The following is a 21,116-nucleotide window of genomic DNA, read 5'->3' on the forward strand; positions in this document are numbered from 1 at the left end:
ATAAGCTCCTTCGTGTTACCTCGAAGTGCTCCTAGTTTTGCACCAGGCTTGTTCTCATCCGTTGCTTGCCTTTCATATGGTCAACACGTCCTTTGCTCGCCTTTCATACAGTCAGCATGTCCTACGTTGTCTCACATCTGCCAAACTCTCTATAATGTGTTGCTTGCCGTTTTTCACCATGACTGCACGTTGCTCACCTGATTGCCTCCTTATCATCAGCGTTTTGCCTGCGTGGGGGGATTCCTTCCCTAGATTCGGCGTAGTCCTCACAATGATAACCGTATAAATCCACTTCATAGATAATGGCAATGGGTCCTATTCTTAGGAATAACCACCCACTCCCAACTATCTAACCAATCCAAAGTTCACACATGGTAAGTATTCGTAGGCTCATTACAAGAAAACTGCTTATTTGCGACCAGTTAATTCCAGCGAAATGACTATTTGCAATTAAAATTGGTTGCGAATAGTCTTTTAGTCGCAATAAATTAGTCACAAAAGTCTATTTTTCTTGTAGTGTCTCTGAAAATTCTATAAAAGGCTAAGATGAAAAGTGATGAGTAAAAAAAAATGAAAGAAAATACTCTCACTCTCTCTATTGAATATCTCCAGATAGGACAAAAAGACTAATTTAATCAATGGAGTGTCCCTGTTCCTTGAGGGATTAATTGGCGAAGTCCGGCGAAAATCTTCTTTTTTTACAAGAGTTCAAATTACTACGAGAAAGGAGAGGGTCATCAACCATCCAACAAAATATATTGTTTAACATGTTTCTATGAGCATGCATGATTATATGTCTCATGTTTTTTGCTGCAATGGGTTACATGTAACATCATATTTAGTAGAACTCAATAAATGTAGTAAAATATTTTAGAACAACACGTTTTTGTAGGAATCATTAATAGCAAATGATATCATGAACTCAAGTTTTTGTACAACGCATTGCCTACACTTTTGGGTTACCAAGTCATGTATTCCTCGTATTTAGTCGATGGCTTTTGGTCAAGATATTGCTCCCAGACACCTGGCCACTAGGTTTGTTAAACATATCATGTCCCCATGTATGTATTGTGTTTTTGTCAAGTGTTTGTACTCACTTAACTACTTGATTTGCTAATATTGCATCATCTTTGCTTAATTGAGGATTATTATTGTTGATACATTTTTCTAACTGGATCGGAGCTCAACACTACAATTGAATGGCCAATGATGATAGCTTGGATGTTGATACGGTACTCGGATGTTCTGGTTCATTTATGAAAATAAATAGTAAATAAAGTGTCAAAAATGTAAATGAGAGGATGATCATTTACGCGTTTTGACATAAAAACCTATACTCACGGGTTCTTTGAGAGCAAAATCCACTACTTGTGGTCATTTTTATGTAAGTCCTTATTTTAAAACATTAAATGGCCATATATTTAGAAAATGATATTACTTTTATAATTTATTTTACAAAAATACCTCATTTAAAATATATTTACAATTATAAAAAGGTTATGTATCTGTAATTTTCCTTTCGAGACTTCAATCTTCACAATAATTAGGTCTAAAGTACATACAACACACCATGACCCAGAACCCAACAAGAGACATAACTCGAATCCCTATTCAGTCAAGAATGAAGTGAACCCTGTATCAAAACGTACTATTTCTGACGATAAGTCGAGTTTTTGCGAATACTTTCGAGTGAAGAAATACATAAGAGACTGTTCCATTTCGAATTTGGGAAATCAAAGTGAAAACGCATATGCACACGTACGTGTCAGCCATCTTGCGCTATAAATCCAAGTGTCCGTACACTATCAACCCCTATTTGGCTGATTTAAGCAAAAAACTCCACCTTTCAGCCATGCAAAGACCCTCATCCACCTACCAGCTTCCTCATATTGATCTACTCTTTCGCCCATCCTTTACCATTTTCATTTGGTAAACATGCTCGCTCGCTGACAAAGGATAGAAGTTAGAACAGATTACATCAGCAGGAAATAAAAGAGATTATTGCAGCAGAAAGTGGGATTGCTCGCGGGCTGATATCAGTAACTGAAGAAACAAGATTTCTAAAACTGCAAAAGATTAAGAAACAGAGTATAATTCCTTGCTACCATGCCTCGAAGATATGCGTTTAGGAGGGCAGAAGAGGCCACTCACCCGGACTCCATCAGAGCAACTTTGGCAGAATTCATTTCCACTTTCATCTTTGTCTTTGCTGCCGAAGGCTCTTTACTAGCTCTTGGTATCTGTCTGGGACCAAGAGAACAACCACCACCGTCATCATCTAATCTTCAATTTCCTTTTCATGGTATCTATCTATGTGCAAGTTTGGAATAATGCCTTCTGTTTTGGCAGGCAAAATCTACAAGGAATCAGGCACAACTGCGTCCGAGCTGGTGGCCATCGCACTTGCGCATGCACTCTCCTTCTTTGCAGCCGTGTCAGCCAGTATAAACATATCCGGCGGCCATGTGAATCCTGCGGTCACCTTCGGCACACTCCTTGGTGGGAGGATCTCAGTTCTCCTTGCTGTCTACTACTGGGTCGCCCAGCTCCTGGGTGCAGTTGTGGCAACTCTCTTGCTAAGGCTTGCAACCAATAACATGGTAAACCATTTCCTTCAAATCCCATTAACAAAATACATTCTCTTGATCTTTTTTTATCACTTTCATGATGTGTGTGTATGCATATATATATATATATATATATATACTGTTATCATGTCAGAGACCAGTGGGGTTGTACGTAGCATCAGGGGTTGGGGAGTGGAATGGGCTGATATTGGAGATCGTGATGACATTCAGCCTGGTTTACACAGTTTATGCGACTGCCATTGATCCCAAACGTGGTAGCTTGGGGACGATTGCGCCTCTGGCAATTGGGTTCATCCTTGGGGCTAACATCCTGGTGGGGGCGCCGTTTGATGGAGCATGCATGAACCCTGCAAGAGCATTTGGACCAGCTTTGGTTGGATGGAGATGGAGGATTCATTGGATCTATTGGGTTGGTCCATTTTTAGGTGGGGGTCTGGCTGGACTTGTGTATGAGTACATGGTTATACCCACAGAGATTCCTCATCACACCCACCAGCCCTTGGCTCCTGAGGATTACTAGTTATAAATATTGCTTGCTGCTTGTAATAAGGAATTGCATGATGTTTGGTCCTTTTGCTTTTGTTTCTCAATCTTACACACGCACATCTATCTGCTTTGCCTTTTCAGATGTGTTTTTTCTCCTAATTTTTCTTTTTTGTTTTTGGGTTGGACACCACCTCATGAGTTTGTCTATATATTAATGTCAGCAATTGTTGTACTTAAGTCAGTTGTTAATAAGAATGCCAACCTTGTTCCCAGACACTTCATTTGTTTCAGATTGTGCAGGCTAGCTGCTCCTTTTGATGGAACAACCTATGTATTGTTACATTTTACATGAGTTTAAGTATATATACAAAGCAATGCAGCAGGAGTGAGCTTAGATATATTTATAGAAAGTTTGAAAAGTATTATAAGTTTTACGTGTAAAAAAGTGTTGAGTTGAAAAATATTGTAGGTCTCATATCATGTAAAGATATTTTGAATTGAGTGATGTCTAGTGATTTGAGAATTAAGTGTTTAGATGTTAAACTTAACTAAAAATTATATTGAACTGACTACTGAATTGATCTCAGTACGTTCTAACGAGTGATCTATTAGACGATCTTCTCCAAGTGAAGGAAGGAGAAAAAATGGAGAGGACGTTCAAGCCAGCTGGCTAATTTTAGATTTTGAAAACTTGAGTTTTTTATGTCATTTATTATTACTATTATATAATATCATCGTTATCTTTTTTCCAATCCCAGACTGATTATCGTGATCTTGATATGACCATGCGAGTAAGAGGACCATTGTAACTTGTCTCCCTAAGAAATATATCCAGATCAGAATGCTGAGCATGGAATAAAATTCTTTGTTAGAATTTTGGTTTCAAAGCAAAAAAGATAGAAGGGGGCGACAAGACTTTTTGATCTGGACCGGATCATAGAAGTACTTTAATTACTCGCACTACAAGAGATTTGATCTTGAAATTTTTTAGGGACAAATTAAATTTCATCCCTAAAAGTATTTATTTGGAATGAGTTTGGATGTGGTTTTTTATGCATTCGTATTTGTTTGAACTAGACTTTCTGTGACAAAATATATCGTCTCAAAAACAGAAAATAGTTCGAACATAAACAGAACTATTCAAACAGAATTTTAATTGCCATTTGAATGGTTACATAACTGTTTGAATAATATTCGTGACGGAAAAGTATATACAATTGTGCAGGAGAAAGTTTGAAACCATTCGAACGTGATATTTAATCATTCGACTTGAAGTTTTGGTGAGAAGTTATAAATAAATCTTGCGGGAATGTTGCTATAATGTTCGAATGCTCCAGTACAAGTTGAAATTGTATTTTAGAACTGGCTGGAATGTTGATATAACTGTTCGAATAATAGTCATGGCAGGGACATATATTTTAGAACTCGTTCAAACGCCACATTTATTCATTTAAACTAATTTTTTGGTGGGAAGTTATAAATAAATCTGGCAGGGATGGTTACAATACAGTTCAACGGTACTTTTATTTTTGAATGAATATATTAAACATTCGAATGCTCATAATAGTCGTTCGAACGATACCATTTAATTATAAAAATTTATTATAGAAATTTATTGAAAGACATTCAAATATTTTAAAAATAAATATTATTTGAGTTTATTAGTTATCATTTTCAAAAGATAAAAAATCTAGCTATATGAATTTATTATTATTTATGGTAAATTAAAATATTTTATATTCCTAAGAACTTTATATAAATAATTTAAAAAAATAATTAATTAGTTTTATTATGGTAAATAAGAATTTGCAATTAAAAAAAATTACCTTTTAGGGAGTGTCATTTTTTATATTATTATGAATGGTAAGTAAAATAAAGAAAATGATTTTTGACAATAAACAAGCTAGCTATATATAACAATTAAAAACGATACAGTAATTAAATCAACAACGTTTGATACAATACAAAAAGTCAAATAAAAAAATAAAACTACTGGGTAAGATTATCCAGGTCCTCCTACATGACAGAAATGCGTCCCTCAATCTCTTGCAGTTGAACCATAATGGATGCAGTGATCCTCTCCACCATCCTCTCCATCTCCTGGATCAAAAGTATGTGATGGTCCTCGAGCAGGGATCGTATTTATGTGATAGTAGCCCCTGCAGCCTGTCTATCAACAACGACATCAGTAGAACCTGGATCACGCTCCGTGCCTCTATCTTGTGCCGCTGGAACATTAATTTGAGCCTTCGCAAGTGGCCCTTGCTTTTGCTGAAGGTGATCTTGTTAAGGAGCCCAATCTGTGGTTGCCTTCGCTCGTTTATCAGCACATTAACCCCCAGTTGCACTAGGAGGTTAGAGATCATCAATGCAAATGGTAGACTGCTTCCACTCGAATACTGTGAATCAGATTGGATGTGGAGGAGGAAATATAAAGGCAGATCAATTGGCTCTCCTCGTGCTATCCGTAACATAAATCGAGCTCATTCGATGCTAAAGTCAGTCTTGTGTTTCCTTGGATCAATATTATGGGAAACAATTAAATTTAATATTCGAAAAAATGCAATACAATCTACTTGTTTGATCACCTTGTTGCTATCATATGGAGGAGCTGAATCGTGATGCATCAACTGACGAATCTCATCGTGTGTGGGACCATCATCTGCTAGAGCCTCATCCTCGATGGCATCTCCACCATTTGTCTCTGCAACAGGTTGTTGTGCAGGGTATGCACCAATCTCGCAGGGGATCCCAAAAAAATAGCAATACTGTCTGTTAAGATAGTGATACTCACTCCCCGAATGGTAAACATGAAGGACTCCTCATTAGCCTCCATCTGACCCACGGCCCAGTAAAACTCACTGATCATGTTTGGATAGGCCACACCCATTTGCTGACAAATCGAGGCCCATCCTCTATCACTGATAATAAAAAAGAGGCTCCGTCCATCTCACACAAAATCGCGGAATCCATCTATAATGATCTCCCGCTCTACTAGTATCAGGCTCCTCATCTCACTAGCTTCATCGCTAGCTTGGCCCTCTCTCCCATGTTTTCTTCCCATGTTTTCCATTAGTTCACTGTTCATAAAACCACAACGAATATATACTATTATGTTCAAATAAAAACAACCTCATTCGAATAGGAACTAATTTGTTTGAACGAACAAGCATTTAATCCGAATGTAAATAATATTGTTCGAATAGTAGCTCTAAGTGTTCGGATGGTTTATAACCATTCGAACAAAAACTTAACCTGTTTGAACACCAACTAACCGTTCAAACGAAAAAATATGTTGTTCGAACAATATAAATAAAATGACCTTCGAACATAATAAATGTTAAGTTTGAACAAAGAGCCAACATTTTTGAACGTATCGGCATCTCAATTTTTAAAGTTTGAATGGGGTTCTTTCACGTTCGAACACTAAAATGGATGTTTGGCGAATAAGCGTCCAAACATTTTTTAATCCATTCGAACACTAGCTTGCCAAACAAACCATGGTTTCGTCGACTCCAAATTAAGATGGACTTCACCCCATCATTCCTATGGCCAAACGCCGTGTGTGACGGTCGAAAAACACCAAAAAGGGTCACATTGGATGATATTTGACCCTTTAACAAAGAGCGCCCACTTCATACCCATCAAGAGTACCGATTCCTTGGAGAGATTGGCAAGGATTTATGTGTCAGAGATTGTCAAACTATACGGAGTACCAAGGACGATTGTATCAGACAGAGACATTCATTTCATGTCTTGATTTTGGCAAAGTTTGCAGAGTTTCATGGGCAACAGTCTAAATTTCAGTGGTATCTATCATCCTTAGACAGAAGGATAGACCGAGAGGACGATTCACACTTTGGAAGACATGGTTAAGGCCTTTTTCCTGGAGCATCAAGGTAATTGGGAGAAGCAGCTACCTTTGGTAGATTTTGCTTACAACAAGAGTTTCCAAGCCACCATTTAGATGACACCCTATGAAGCTTTGTATGGCAAAAAGTGTAGATCCCTGTCATATTGTGACAAAGTTGGGAACAATAAGGTGATTGGACCGGAAGTCCTGTAGGAGATAAAGGACCAAAACCTAGTGATCAGAGAAAGAATGAAGATGGAGCAGAGTCAATAGAAGAGCTACGTCGACAACAAAAAAATGAATCTAGATTTTGAAGTCGGAGATTGGGTTTATGTGAAAGTATCTCCTGAGTCCTGAGAGGAGTGACCTAGTTTGGTGTTAAGGAAAAGTTGACTTTGAGATACGTGGGACCTTACGAGATCGTGGGAAAAGTGAGAGCAGTTGCGTATCGTTTGGGTTTACCAATTGAGTTCCATGGAATCCATAATATATTCCTCGTGTCCTCGCTGAAAAAGAGTTTTAGGGATCAGAAACCAATAGTCATAGACCCCGAGAGTATACCTCTACAACCAAACCTAACCTATTAGGAAAAACCAGTGCAGATTGTTGAATGGAAAGAGAAGAAATTGCGCAAACGCAAGATTCCACTAGTCAAAGTACTTTGGCAGAATCATAATGTTCAGGAAGCAATTTGAGAGAAATAAGTTGATATGAAAGCCATCTGTTTGGATCAATAGTATAGTTTTGTTTTATCTGTGATCAGGACTCAATTGATTTTTGTATTCACTTTTATACGAGGTTGCGTTGGATTAGTCAATCCTTGTACTTTATTTGTTTGGATATCAAATAAAGTATATGCTTTGTCTCAAATCTATTATAGACCCATGTTGGGTTGTGCTGTGAGTTTTGTTTTATGTCATTGACTTTATCTTTTTTAGTTTCTAAGGCATGCGAATGAAAGACTGCAAGGAAGTTGACACTTTCCTTACATCAAGTGCGGGAGATGAGAGAAGAATGTCGTAGGAGGCGACTCATCAAGCTTGATAGATAGACCACTGTCTCAGTTGCATATTTAGAATTTTACGGTATATTGTTATATTTTCCATGTCTTGAGTGAATAGTATCCGAAAGTGCCTTTTTATTTAATTGAGGCACTTAGGAGTTGAATTTTGAAAAACGAATTGCACCACTAGACTCATATGATTATTTAAGATTTTATAATGCAATAATAATTTTCACAATTTTTTGGATAAATAGTAACACACGTGATAGCGCCATAGAGCACTTGGTTCAAACAATTGTCAAATCGATATGTGAAATGTCCAAATCTTCCTAATCTACTTAGAATTACTTGAATTATTTCATGGATAGACACTTGGCACATTTCTAGCCACTCATTGGAATAGTAATAGGACACTTAGCACTTAGTGAGTTAAGTGCGATGGAATGGAGGCAATTCAAACCATGTGATCGTGCCACCTATGCAAACACTATTCCGACCACTCGAAATATGTTTTGATGAACTAAAGAGGATTTCAACCTTAGTGATACCCCAAATAATTGGATTTCCTTGAAACCCTAAAACCCTCATGAAGGCTGAAACCCTAAAATTTCAACCTTATGTGGCCTGTTTTTTTTATTAGTGTTTAATAGGGCTGTGCAAATGACCCGTAAACCCGATCGAGCCACTTAAAGTGGCTTGAAATGACCAAGATTTGGCGAGTTATTATATGATCGAGTCTGCGACTCAACTAGTTAACAGGTTTATATGTTGATTTCAACCCGTCCGTACATAAAACCATTCTTATCTTTAGCTCTTGAACCCTAGCCGCCCAAAGTTTAAAACATAGATATAAGCTCTTTATGTGTCTTTCTCTCTCTCTAAGGCCCAGTTTGTATTCGCAAGTCATCTCAACTCATCTCAACTCATCTCACTACTATTCATTATTATTCATCAACTTTAACTCACAAATCTCACTACTATTCATAACTCATCTCACTACTATTCACAACCCATCTCAACTCATTTTCGAATCCAAACGATACCTAACTCTCTCCTCAATTAATGAAGGAGAAGGCAACGAGGAAAGAAGCGGCGGCCCAGAGGAAGGCAACGAGGGCAACGACGTGGGCACGGTTGTGGTGGGTTACCAAGTAGGCAACGACTGGGTAGTAAGCAGACTGTACGATGGACCTGAAAAGAGTGAGGGAGCTGAGACTCGTGGGATCAGTGTGCAAAGCCACACCCACCTCTCTATGCACACCTGATAGCAAAGACTCATTGGCCCTCTCCATGATCCCCGCCAGATTCACAAGAATCAGAGTCCACGTCTCCGCCTTAATCTCTTCCTCTCTTCTAGGTTAGCACTTACAACAACATGTTTGTTTCCTTCCACTATTCCTATATCGAGTTTATGTTGTACTAGGATGTCTTCTACGGGTTTTTACGAGACAACTATGAGGAAGGAGTCAAGGTTGGGGCACTTAGACAAGTGGCTTGGATTCAAAGGGGATGGGCCTTTCTAAGCAAGCAAGGTCGCGCTTGGTACGTGTTTGATGGGTGGGGGTGTGCCGTGTGGATGGCGTAATGTGGTGGGCTTGACTTTGAATCGAAACTTCCAACATTTTGTTTACATCAATGGTTGTAGCTGCTGTGATTGAATATATGGGTACAAGGGTAGTGAAATCATCTAGATCCACATGTAGAGACAACCAAAGAGAGAAGAGAGAGTGAGAGTGAGAGTTTGTAACACAATTGCCGAGAACCACCTTGAAAGTAAGAGGAGCAGCGGGAGGGAAGGAGCATCTCGAAGGGTCGGCTGGAAGAAGAATAAAACCTAAGTCAAATGTTTTGTTTAAAGTGGGGAGCCGATTTTGAAGAAGGAAGCTTCGGTCAATCCACGTGTAGGGATCCGAATTGGGCTTGGGCCTTGTTACGTGTTGATGAAGGCCAGCAAAGGGCAACAACTTTAGGTCATTTGGTCTTGGATTCATCTCCAGACGCTTCCATTAAGTCCCCCTCTTCCATCATTTGGCTCTTCCATCATTTGGCTCCTATTCCATGATGCAAAACTTGGTCGGGTCATACGGATCCGACCCAATTTTATTTTGATCAGGTCGGATTGGGTTGGCTCCTTACATGGAAGTGTTTCAGGTCAGGCCAAGTATAAACCCGACTGCTCCAGGTTGGATTGTAGGCCTAGTGTTTAATCTCCTAAACATGTTTTGATGAACTAAAAAGAGTTTCAACGTTAGTGAAACCCCAAATATTGGATTTCACTTGAAACCCTAAAACCCTTATGAAGGTCGAAACCTTAAATCATGATTTCAACCATATGTGGCATGCTTTTTATTAGTGTTTAATCACTTGGATTAATTACTTCTACATATTATTAATCACTCAAATTTTCATTTATACACCCTTAATTATGGGTGAATTCGGTTCAATCTGGTCGGTTCGTAGGAGGTTTTGCAGACCGGACCGGACCTATTTGGTCCAGGATTTTTTTAGCTTTGACCAGACCGAATAGACATTGGGACTAGTCTAGTCCGGTCCTGTCCAGTCTCGGTCATTCCATTCAGTCCCCCCCAGTACCAAATGGGCCAATAGCCCAATTCAAAATCCTATAATTTTCAGCTTAACAATCATTTAAACTTTTCAGCCCACTAACATTTTATCCAATTTTAAGTCAAAAATACCAAAAAAAGAACTTGAAAGGAAAATAAAAATAATTATAAAAAGAAAATTGCCGATATACAATAAATTTGAATAAAAGAATTTACTACAAAAGAATATAAATTTTCTATATCCATTTAAACAATTGAAACAAGATTATCAATCATAGTAATAAAATTAAAAAAATAGAGGTAAAGAAATTTAAAATAATCCCTAATCAGTAAAATCCATAATAAGTAATAACTAATAAGTAATCATCCAATTTATCCAAATTTCAAACTCCGAATAAAAAAAAAAGAAAAAAAGTAAAGGCATATTTACATGATTACATCAATATACAGTTCTCACTATCTCAACCTCTCATATTTACATCAATACAAAACACAAATATATATAAACCGAAAAGTCATATTAGTACAAATATAAAAAACATTAGTTAAACATTACTACATTAGTGATATTAAAGAAACAATGCACTACAGTCTGCAGCCCTACTCCATCACTGTAAGAGCACAATTGCACAATTCCAACCTACTCCAAGTCTCCATCACTTAAGTCTTCAACAATTACGGTTTACCAACAAAAAAAACAAGAGGCTAAAGCTGTTATGAACTTATGCATGTAAAAACTGGGCTATTATGAACATATGGAAAAAATACAGCCTTTTATTAATTATGGTTCTATACAAAATAAAAAAGTAAAAAGCCAACTTTTGTAATCTTCCGAAGTAAGGATGGGCCAATGCTTCCTCAATTGTCTAGAGGCAACATATTAATATCAGACAAAATTGCATCTAAGGGAAATTTGATATTAAACTACATGTCTTCTGCACTTCAATTTAATTCCACATGACAACATAAGGACCAAAGACAACCAAAGAGCCCTCTGCCTATAGAGGATTACTTGATAAATGGTATGTGCTTTAAATTGTGTCAAACATTAATTGTGTCAAGCACTAAATTCTCCTAGATCCAAAGATGAAAGCATGACTTAGAAAGACAATGCAAGCCATTAATTGCTATACAATGGTATGGATTCAAACAAGTCTAACTGAAAAATCTGCTTAAACAATCACAATTTCCTAATCAAGTTTCAGACCAACCTTTATTTTTCTACTAGTCAACAATTAATCATGATTAAAAAACTATAACCAACAATATTCTCATATCTTTAGTCTTTAATCAGCATTGAATGTAAGGCCGATAGGTATTAAATTTGATGCATCCATAGAATCAACAAAGTCCCCAACAAGTTTTATCCATAAAAATTTAAAACAAAATAAGTTAAATAAATTTACATAACATAGAAGATAAAACAAATAAACCACAAAAGATATCAAAAGTAAATTTATTACATCCCCATATCTAGCTGCTTCTCAAATTCCTCCACTTCATCCATTAAAGTCCTAAGACTTATTGGAGTACAAGAAGAATGAAGCCAGTTTTGTGCACATATGAGACCCATAACACTCATCGAGTTTAAACTAGTTCGGAAAGGGGTCAAGGACATGACCCGCAATGCTAAATGTAGATTCAGAGGCCATAGTAGATATCGGTATTGCAAGTACATCGTGTGCACCCTTTGAATGTACGCAATATTTAACTGAATTCACTTCCCACCAATTTAGAAGGTTAAAACTATCATCTTGATCCTTACATATTTTAGCTAGGTATCTATCAACCTTTGACTTGCTTTCTAAATTGTCTTCTGGCTGCAACTGTTGTTTAAATTGGGCCATCAAATATGTCTTTCTACTCGCAATCTTGTTAGTTGAATAACTTACATCTTCATGTGGGGAACTTGCGCATTGAGGAGAACTTCTTTCTTCATTTTCCGTGTATGCCTCATACATGCAGATAAATGCATTTTTTACCTTCCAATGAAATCAATTTTTTTTGTATGATCAAGTGCATACATTTGCCTTAACCCAAACTCAAGATATCGTATCTTGTAGCGAGGATTAAGAAGAATCCCAATATACAACAACATATTTTGATTATCCAAGTTCTCCCAATATTTTTCAATTTTCTCTTCATATTTGTGGTCATTAATCTCACCATGAGACTTCGTTCTTCACACTCTATGTTAATGGCATCTTTAATAGTAACCAACTCCGGAAAAAAAAAATATTGCAAATTATATTTTTACCACCCGAGAAGTGTAAAGTTGCATCATAAAATAATTGAAGAAACCTTGCAAATAACTTTACCTTCTCCCAATCTGATGCATTGGGAGGCCCTAATTTATTTGACTTTCTCCTATTCACCACATCTTCATCATCGTCATCTCCAATACTACCAAGAAAGCCCGGATATTCTTCCTCCAACTAATCAAAGGCCCTTCTAAATTTTAAAGCCCTCTCCAACATAAGATAGGTTGAGTTCCACCTAGTCGGTACATCTAGGCAAACATGGCTTTTGGATTGAATCTCTTCCAACTCCACACATTTTTTAAATGTACTCCACCATTAAGGAGAGAATTTAACATACTTCACAACACCCCTTACCTTCGCTATAGATTCATCATATTCTTTCGACCCCTCATGGATGATTAAGTTCAAAATATGGGCACAACATTGAACATGCAAGAATCATGTTCCAAGACCGTGTCCCTCCTATACTTGATTTTTTTTTCAAATAAGAAACGACGCTATTATTAGGACTTGCATTATTAAGAGTGAGTGCAAGTATTTTCGGTTGCCCCCAATCATGTAAACACATCTCTATGCCCTTACCAAGTGTATCACCCTTGTGATTTTCAGCCAAAGAAAAGGAAAGAATCCTCTTATGTAACTTCTAGTCATCATTAATAAATTGTGTTGTAAGACACATATAGTTTAGGTCTTGTACGGATGTCCATGTATCCGTGGTGAGGAAAACTTGTCGCCCTCGAAGAGCATTTCTCAAGTTCTTTTTTTTCCCTCATAAACAAACTAAAGCAATTCTTGGCAACTGTCATACGGGATGAAATCCCTACCCACTTAGGGTAAACAACAAGCATAAACTTCCTGAAACCTTCCCCTTCAACATGTCTAAAGGGCAAATCATAAAAAATAATCATCTCTATTAAGGCTTGTTGGCAAGCCTCAACACTAAATGCAATGGGTACAAGTCCCCCACTACCACTTCCTCCCTCCACCTTCCAACCTAGAGTCGTCTGGGACTTATTTGTCTTCTTAAACGGACATTTCTTACATTGCTTCTCAATGTGATACCTCATGGACTTCGTACCGTTAGTTTTCGTATTAATGCATACGAAGCAACACAATAATTACAAGTAGTCCTAGGTTTAGTGGGATCACCTTTTGGTATTTTTGTAAAGTGATCCCAAACCATTGACCTAACTCTACCACTTTGTGACCCATCAACCAATTTATTACTTACATTGGATGGGGGTGTGGGTGGAGGCATATCTTGTGTTGACTATTGCACATCATTTGTTGAAGACTCTATCTTCTACTTGCAATTAAAAGAAATAATCAAATGCTTGCAATTAAAATAAATAATGCATACGAAGTAATGTACCGTTGATCTTCGTATCACATGCATACGAAGTAATACTATACTATCAATTACAGAAAATAGAATTATCCAATTAATTATAGAATATATAGTTGGTTTCAGCCACAACATTGGTAGACATGATATAAGTTGAGCAAGTTGAAACTCTTTAAAGTTGCACTCTTTTATTGTGGGATTGTGTATGGGGGATTATTATTATATTATATTAATTGGTTTTAGCCACAACATGAGTGAGGAAGATCATATCTCTTTCATGATAGACATGGTATAAGTTGAGCACTTGAAAGAGATATGATCAATTTCAGAACTGGCCATGGTCTTTTCTTCCCAGCTACCAACATAAGTGGTTTCAGCAATGAAGATGTCTCATTCATCACAATTAAAAGAGATTTCACAAATTCTAATGACTCCACCAAAAGCATAGTATCAATTATAACCTTGGGAGATCAGAAAATTGACCAAATTAGAAGTATCTACTAATTATAAATGTCGAAGTACTTAACTCTCAAGTCATAGAAAACCCGTCATGGATCTTTATGGGCACATGTAAAACATACATATTTAATCAAAAGTATTGATATTTTCTTTTAACATATTGCACTGTTAGTGATACATCCAAATCAATGTATAACAATTAAACCAAATCAGTGTTTAACAATTAAACCAAATGAGCAACTCAGAAATTTAAAATCACCCAAACAAAAACCAAACAAACGATTCAACAAACAACACCCAAACGGAATCACCCAAATGAGCAACTCAAAATCACCTAAATTTTAATTTTAATTGACCTAAACGGAGCAACTCAAAATCACCCAAACAAAACTAGAGCATCAACGGAGAACGATTCAACACCATCAAAACCAGAGAGAGAGAGAGAGAGAGAGAGAGAGAGAGAGAGTACCAATTGACAATTAGCTAAATAGAGACATGACGGAGGTGCTGCGAGCCTGCGACCTTGCGACAGAAGGGCTGGAGAGGGGGGATGAGCGACACTAGGGTTTCTTGCGAGAGGGGGCAATTGGGAAAATGGAAATGAGTGAACTAATTAGGGTGGGGGGGGGGGGGGGGGGGGGGGGAGGGATACAAAGTTTGGGGGTGGAACGAAACAGTGGTTTGGATTGAAATTGAATCCAAATGGCGCCGTTTTAGGGACGTTAAATTAAAAAAAAGTAACTGGGTTGCATGAAACGATGCCGTTTCACGCAACCTAGTTTTAGAATTCATCCACAGTGACCTAAACGATGTCATTTAGGTCCAATTTTGTACCAAACGAAGCCGTTTCTTTAATGACATAAAATGTTTGTTTTTCACTAGTGATTCTTTTATCTTTTTGGCATATAAATTAATTAAAATAACTATTTAAATTAGTAAAATTAAAATAAAGTAAATTATTTAATGTGGATTATTTAATTAACTTGTTAAAAAAATAATTAATGATAATTATATTTATGATGTTAAATGTTAATTACTAATTTGTTACTAACTTAGAGTATGTCAATGTATTATAATTTATGGTTCTATGAATCTATGATTATTGTCAATATATTAAACTTTTAAGTTTTTACATTTTGTATATGATTAATAAATCATTGTATTAGGTATATATAGTTATAGTGATATTAATACTATACTATTATACATATATTATGCTATAAGCCTATAACTCTTATAATATATTAATTTATAATAATACTATATATTATACTATTATAGTGTTACTACTACATATAGTGTGTATATATATATATATATATATTATACTGATATATCATATAGTGATACTAATACTATACATTATATAATAATACATTGATACTAAATTATTACTAATACTATATACTATACTAATAGTGATATTAATACTATATAATAATATATGGTCATAGTCTCATAGAATAATAGTGAAATGGTCATTAGTCATAGACTCATAGTGATATTAATACTATATATAGACAGTAGACTTATAGTGAGTTAGTTATAAAATATAATTATAGTTATAGTGATTTAGTTTAGTTATAATTATATTGATGATATTAATTATTACTTTGTTACTAACTTAGAGTATGTCAATGTATTATGATAGCTCCAAGTTAATGCATAATGAGCCATATACAACTTTTTACATTTTGTATATGAAGCAATAAGTATAAATAATTTAATTATCTATACATATTACATCCATAATTGAGAAAGAAACATACTTAACATACTATTATAAATAAGCATAAATTATTTAATTATCCATACTATTATAAATTTATAAATTATACATATGTTATAATTTATACTATAACTCTTAATATCATATAATATGTTAATATATTAATATATACTAGTAGTCTAGTACTATATATTATAGTTATACATTAAAGAATATAATAATACATTGATACTAAATTTATATATAGTAATAGACTTACAGTGATTTAGTTATTATGATTAGTATAACTATATAATAATATTAGTATTAGACTATTAGTAATATAGTATAGCTATATATTAGTAATATTAGTTATAGTGATTTAGTATAACTAGGGTCTATATTAGACTATTAGTATTTTTTTTATACCATATTGGAGTCTAGACTATTAGTGTTAGTATAAATATTAGTATTAGTATAAAATTATAAATATTAGCATTAGTTAATAATTACATAATGGTGAGTTAGTGATAGGATTACGTTAGATGAAAATTATATAATTAATTATATACAATTATTATATAATTAATTATTAATAACCCCTGGACCGGGTATCGGACCAAAAACGTTCGGTCCTATGAAATTTGGACCGAGACCAATCGGACCCAGTCCCGGGTTGGTCCGATCCGAAAAGGCTGGTCTGGTTGATTTTTCCAGTTTAGACTAGTCGAATCTCACCCATACCCTTAACCACTCTATTACATCTTGGTAATCACATTGGGCCATTAAAAATTGAATTTGAGCTTGATCCCAATCGAAATCACTTGTATAAAGTATGTGACGAAAAATATTTTTCAAGTTAGTAGTCTTTTATTTTTATCACGATACCAAGTGTTAGGATGTGGTGTTATCCTAGTGAAACTCCATTGTCCACACTGGAGGGTTTAAACTGGTGTAAAATTCTCTAGGTTGACAAAATACCATAAACAAACAAAATTCTCTGGGTTAAACATGAGTAACTGGTTATCGAAGGGAAATCAGGCACCCAATGCCAGTGGTGTCAACAACATGTTTATCAGCTTTATTTCAGTTATATTGGCATACTCACAAATGGTGCAGATGCCTGTGATGTGATGCGGTACCGGCAGGGGCACATGGTTCAAGGGGGCCTGTTTTGCATCCTTATGTTCATTTTAGTCAGCCATATATATGTTGAACAAGTTTTCAAGTTCATGTCACGTTCATGTCAAGTTCAATTCATGTTAAGTTTAGTTCATGTCATTTTCAGTTCAAGTCTAGCCACGTCATGTCCAAGTTTCAGTCAAGTTATTTTTAGTCCAACACATATCATGCTATTTTATAAGTCATGTCACACATATTCATATTTATGTCACGATGCATTCATGTCATCATACTGTCATGCATGCATACGTATATTGTTAGTAGCTTGATAGTTTAATTGCTCAAAGTTGTAACAAATCTCACTTGGTGGTCCCAATTACCATTTCCCCCGTAATGGTAGACTATGTGTCAGGATATCAAGAACCCACGTGTAACCCCCTTCTTGTAGGCTAGGAGTGTCACGTACTTTTCATAAAAATAAAATCCGGCAAGAGATCTCAAATTTTCTAAATAAAATCAGCAATTTATTTTGTAGAAAAGGTCTAATAAAAAGTCTTCCAAAAACATTAAATGAAATAAACTGAACGAAACTCATGTCATAAAAATATGTTTTATTTGAGAAAGTCTGAACAAAAATTTAATGCTCCTTCTACTCCTGGCCTGCCTGCTCGTATTCATCATCATCGCCTGGGTGGTTTAAAACATGAAAATAAACAAAAAAGAGTCGAAAACTCAGCAAGGAATCCATCACAATGTAAACATACTAAATATAAGGTTTTCATAAAAACTTTCATGCTGAGAGTTTAAAATCATGACTATTCATACTGATGCTTGTGCTATGCATGATTGTTTAACTAAATTAACTGACTGATCTGACTGATTAATCCGACTGATCTGATTTATCTGACTGGCCAATACACTTAACCTTGTGTGCTAGGTTGTGCACTGGCCCTACATCCCGCGGCAGCAAGGGGAGCCGCTGATAGTATTCTGGTATACTATGGTGGACCACGACTGAGTTCGTGGCTTGCACATCCACCCTGAAACTGAACTGCATTGGTACCATGCATCTGAATGGCCATCTTATTAACTGATCTGATCTTATCTTTCACTTGAATTTAAGATGGCTTACGTGTCTTATACACATGAGATGCATGACATATTACATACATAATCATAATTTCTGAATTTAAACATGATGCGAAATGACAAAATAGTATGCTATGTTGGATGACACGTTTGCATATGACATGAGTGGTGCATAAATAATTGGTTGGAAATGAACTGGCTTGAATACTAATTATCTATAAACTGAACTATGATGATCTTAAACTTGTGATCAAATTACTTACCTCGCCGCGTGTCTTCTTGAATAACACTTCGTAACTTGAAACCTATATGAAATAATAACTATCACTAAATTAGTTTGGAATCACATAAGTAATAATATCCTACTTAATTAAATCTACAATCTAAAAGATAGTGTTAAACAATTCAATAAATCCTGATATCTAAATTACTTAAAATACTTATTTATAATTTAGATGAATACTCAACTATTTTAAAATAATTCATAAAACTTAAATTCTTAAACTAAGTTTCAGTTCTTAACATAATTATTAAATCTTATAAGAAACCTAATAAACTTTATTAAATATTCTTAACATCGTAATTTTATTAAATTCTTAACATAATAATTTTATTAAATTCTACTACATAGACAAATGAATGTTAACAAAATACTCGCAAAACATCTTTATAAAATAACCTTTGACTACTATATTTATTTAAGAAAAACTGACTTTTAAAAATGTAAAGCCCAATAAAATTAATAAAATGCTAATAGAATAAAATCAAATACAGATTAAAATACAAGTTCATTTAAAGTAATTAGGATAGTTTCTATAAAAACAACCTGGCCCTATAACATATTATTATTACTTCCAGAGCCCAACAAAACAAACTCGAACACACGCGCATAAGGGCCTAAGGCCCAAGGGCCCATCAAAAGAACCCACGGGTTCAACAAGAACCGAAACACACGGCTTAATCACAAGGAAACAGAGAGGGAGAGAGAGGGAGAGAGGTTCTGGGAAAGAAAGACTCACCGAGAGAGGGCTGAGTGTGACGGCGGCTCTGGGTGGCTGGGAGTGACCGGCGACGCGACTGGGAGTTCCTATGGTGGTGCGGCACCGCGTGAGGGAGAGAGAAAGAGAGTTTAGAGAGAGAAACTGTAGGATCGAAACAAAAGAGAGGGAAAAAGAGGAGGCTGGCGGCGGTCGGCTTATCGAAAAGGAGTGGCTGAGCTGGGGCTGGGCTGGTCGGCACCTTCTGTGACGCTAGAGAGGGGGTTCGGCACCTCTGAGCAGTGTGGAGTTGCTGTGAAAAGAAGTGGGTGGCTCACGGTTTACTCTTCTCGTACGAGGTAAGCGATATTTATAATGGTAGACGATAGAGAACAAAATAAAATAAAAGGAAAACTTGAGTAGTGACGTGCATGTGACTGAGAGTGTAGACGTGCGTAGTTGAAATCGTTACTCACTAACAGAGTCGATTTCTACTAGAATTTGAATTTACCAAGCTAGGGATGAGGCTGAAAATAAGGTTAGAATTTCAAATTCGACAGAAAGTGGGATGAAACTTACGGATTTGTGGTTTAAAGTGTGCAAAAATAGAGGCTAAAAACAAGAGATAAGGTTCAGTGGAGGTAGAGAAAAATATAAATTTTAAATTTCAAACCAACTCTAGTGAACGTAGTTTGATACAATTTAGTAATCATTATTAAAAAAAACTCTAAAAATTTTCAAATAAAATTATAATAGTAATTCTTAAAATAAAATAAATATAAATTCTGATAAAACTATAATAAAATAAAAATTTCCCAGAAAATTTACTGATGTACCCTAAAACCAAAACTAGTATGTTACACCACGCCTGGAGGATTGGATGAGGCTGACTAGTCCATAGAGAGATGATGAAGAACTGATAACTACGGTTATCTATTTCCTAGACCCGATTTTGGAGATAATAGCTAAGATGCATGAGCACCTCAACAATTTAGTATAATAGATTTCATTTTTAGACTATATTTATGGAGCATTGTCTCCAGAACTTATGTTGTCACAAACCTATTGTATAAGTTCAGTAACTTTTGGATATCTGTTTTCATATGAATTATGAAGTAGGCCTACATAGGCTTCGACTCTGACCATTTTTCCAATATGAACTTCGACTATTTGACTCTATCAGAGTTAGAATCGGAGCAGGTGGTAGGCCAAAGTCGGAGTTACAAAGGAATTGCAAAGCCCTAGGCAATAACGCTCTCGGGGTCGAAGTCGTTGCCTCTTTGTTGGTGGTGGCTATAGCACGTTGTGGAGAAGGACGGGTGTGCGAAGCCAAGCATTGCTTGTAACAAAGTTATATGCATAGTCGTTACGTACGATATGACGAACGGAGCTAGGGTGTGGGCTTGGCCATTATAGGGGAGGCTGTGGTGAATACGTTAAAAATGAGGTAAGTTTTAAGATGATTTTGGTTAATGGAGGTGCTTGGGGTCCTTCAGATGTTGGATTATGGAAAGACCTAGGGTCTCCAGATGAATTTGGGTAATGGAGGGCTTGGGGTTCTCAGATTGATCTTGTGTTAATTGAGAACCTGGAATTTTCAGACTCATGAGCTTTGGATTTGATGTTTGAGCATTGGGTGCTCAAAAAAGTTTACTACATTG

At 35.9% G+C, this 21,116-nt stretch overlaps 1 protein-coding gene and 1 long non-coding RNA gene across 2 annotated transcripts; one reads left to right on the plus strand and one right to left on the minus strand.

Moving 5' to 3' along the window:
- The first annotated feature begins 1,882 nt into the window (after positions 1-1,882).
- LOC121244408 (probable aquaporin TIP3-2) lies at positions 1,883-3,344 on the plus strand. The gene is made up of 3 exons (XM_041142473.1): positions 1,883-2,236; positions 2,350-2,600; positions 2,722-3,344. The coding sequence occupies exons 1-3, from the start codon at positions 2,107-2,109 to the stop codon at positions 3,106-3,108; spliced, it is 768 nt and encodes a 255-aa protein (XP_040998407.1). The 5' UTR covers positions 1,883-2,106; the 3' UTR covers positions 3,109-3,344.
- Positions 3,345-5,187: 1,843 nt separating this feature from the next.
- Positions 5,188-19,905, minus strand: LOC121244409. Its single transcript, XR_005936416.1, has 3 exons — positions 19,494-19,905; positions 7,153-7,158; positions 5,188-5,198 (listed from the first exon to the last, which is right to left on the minus strand). It is a non-coding gene; the product is annotated as an uncharacterized LOC121244409 (long non-coding RNA).
- Between the last annotated feature and the right edge of the window lie 1,211 nt (positions 19,906-21,116).

This window comes from Juglans microcarpa x Juglans regia, chromosome 8S (assembly GCF_004785595.1).
Source record: "Juglans microcarpa x Juglans regia isolate MS1-56 chromosome 8S, Jm3101_v1.0, whole genome shotgun sequence".
NCBI lineage: Eukaryota > Viridiplantae > Streptophyta > Magnoliopsida > Fagales > Juglandaceae > Juglans > Juglans microcarpa x Juglans regia.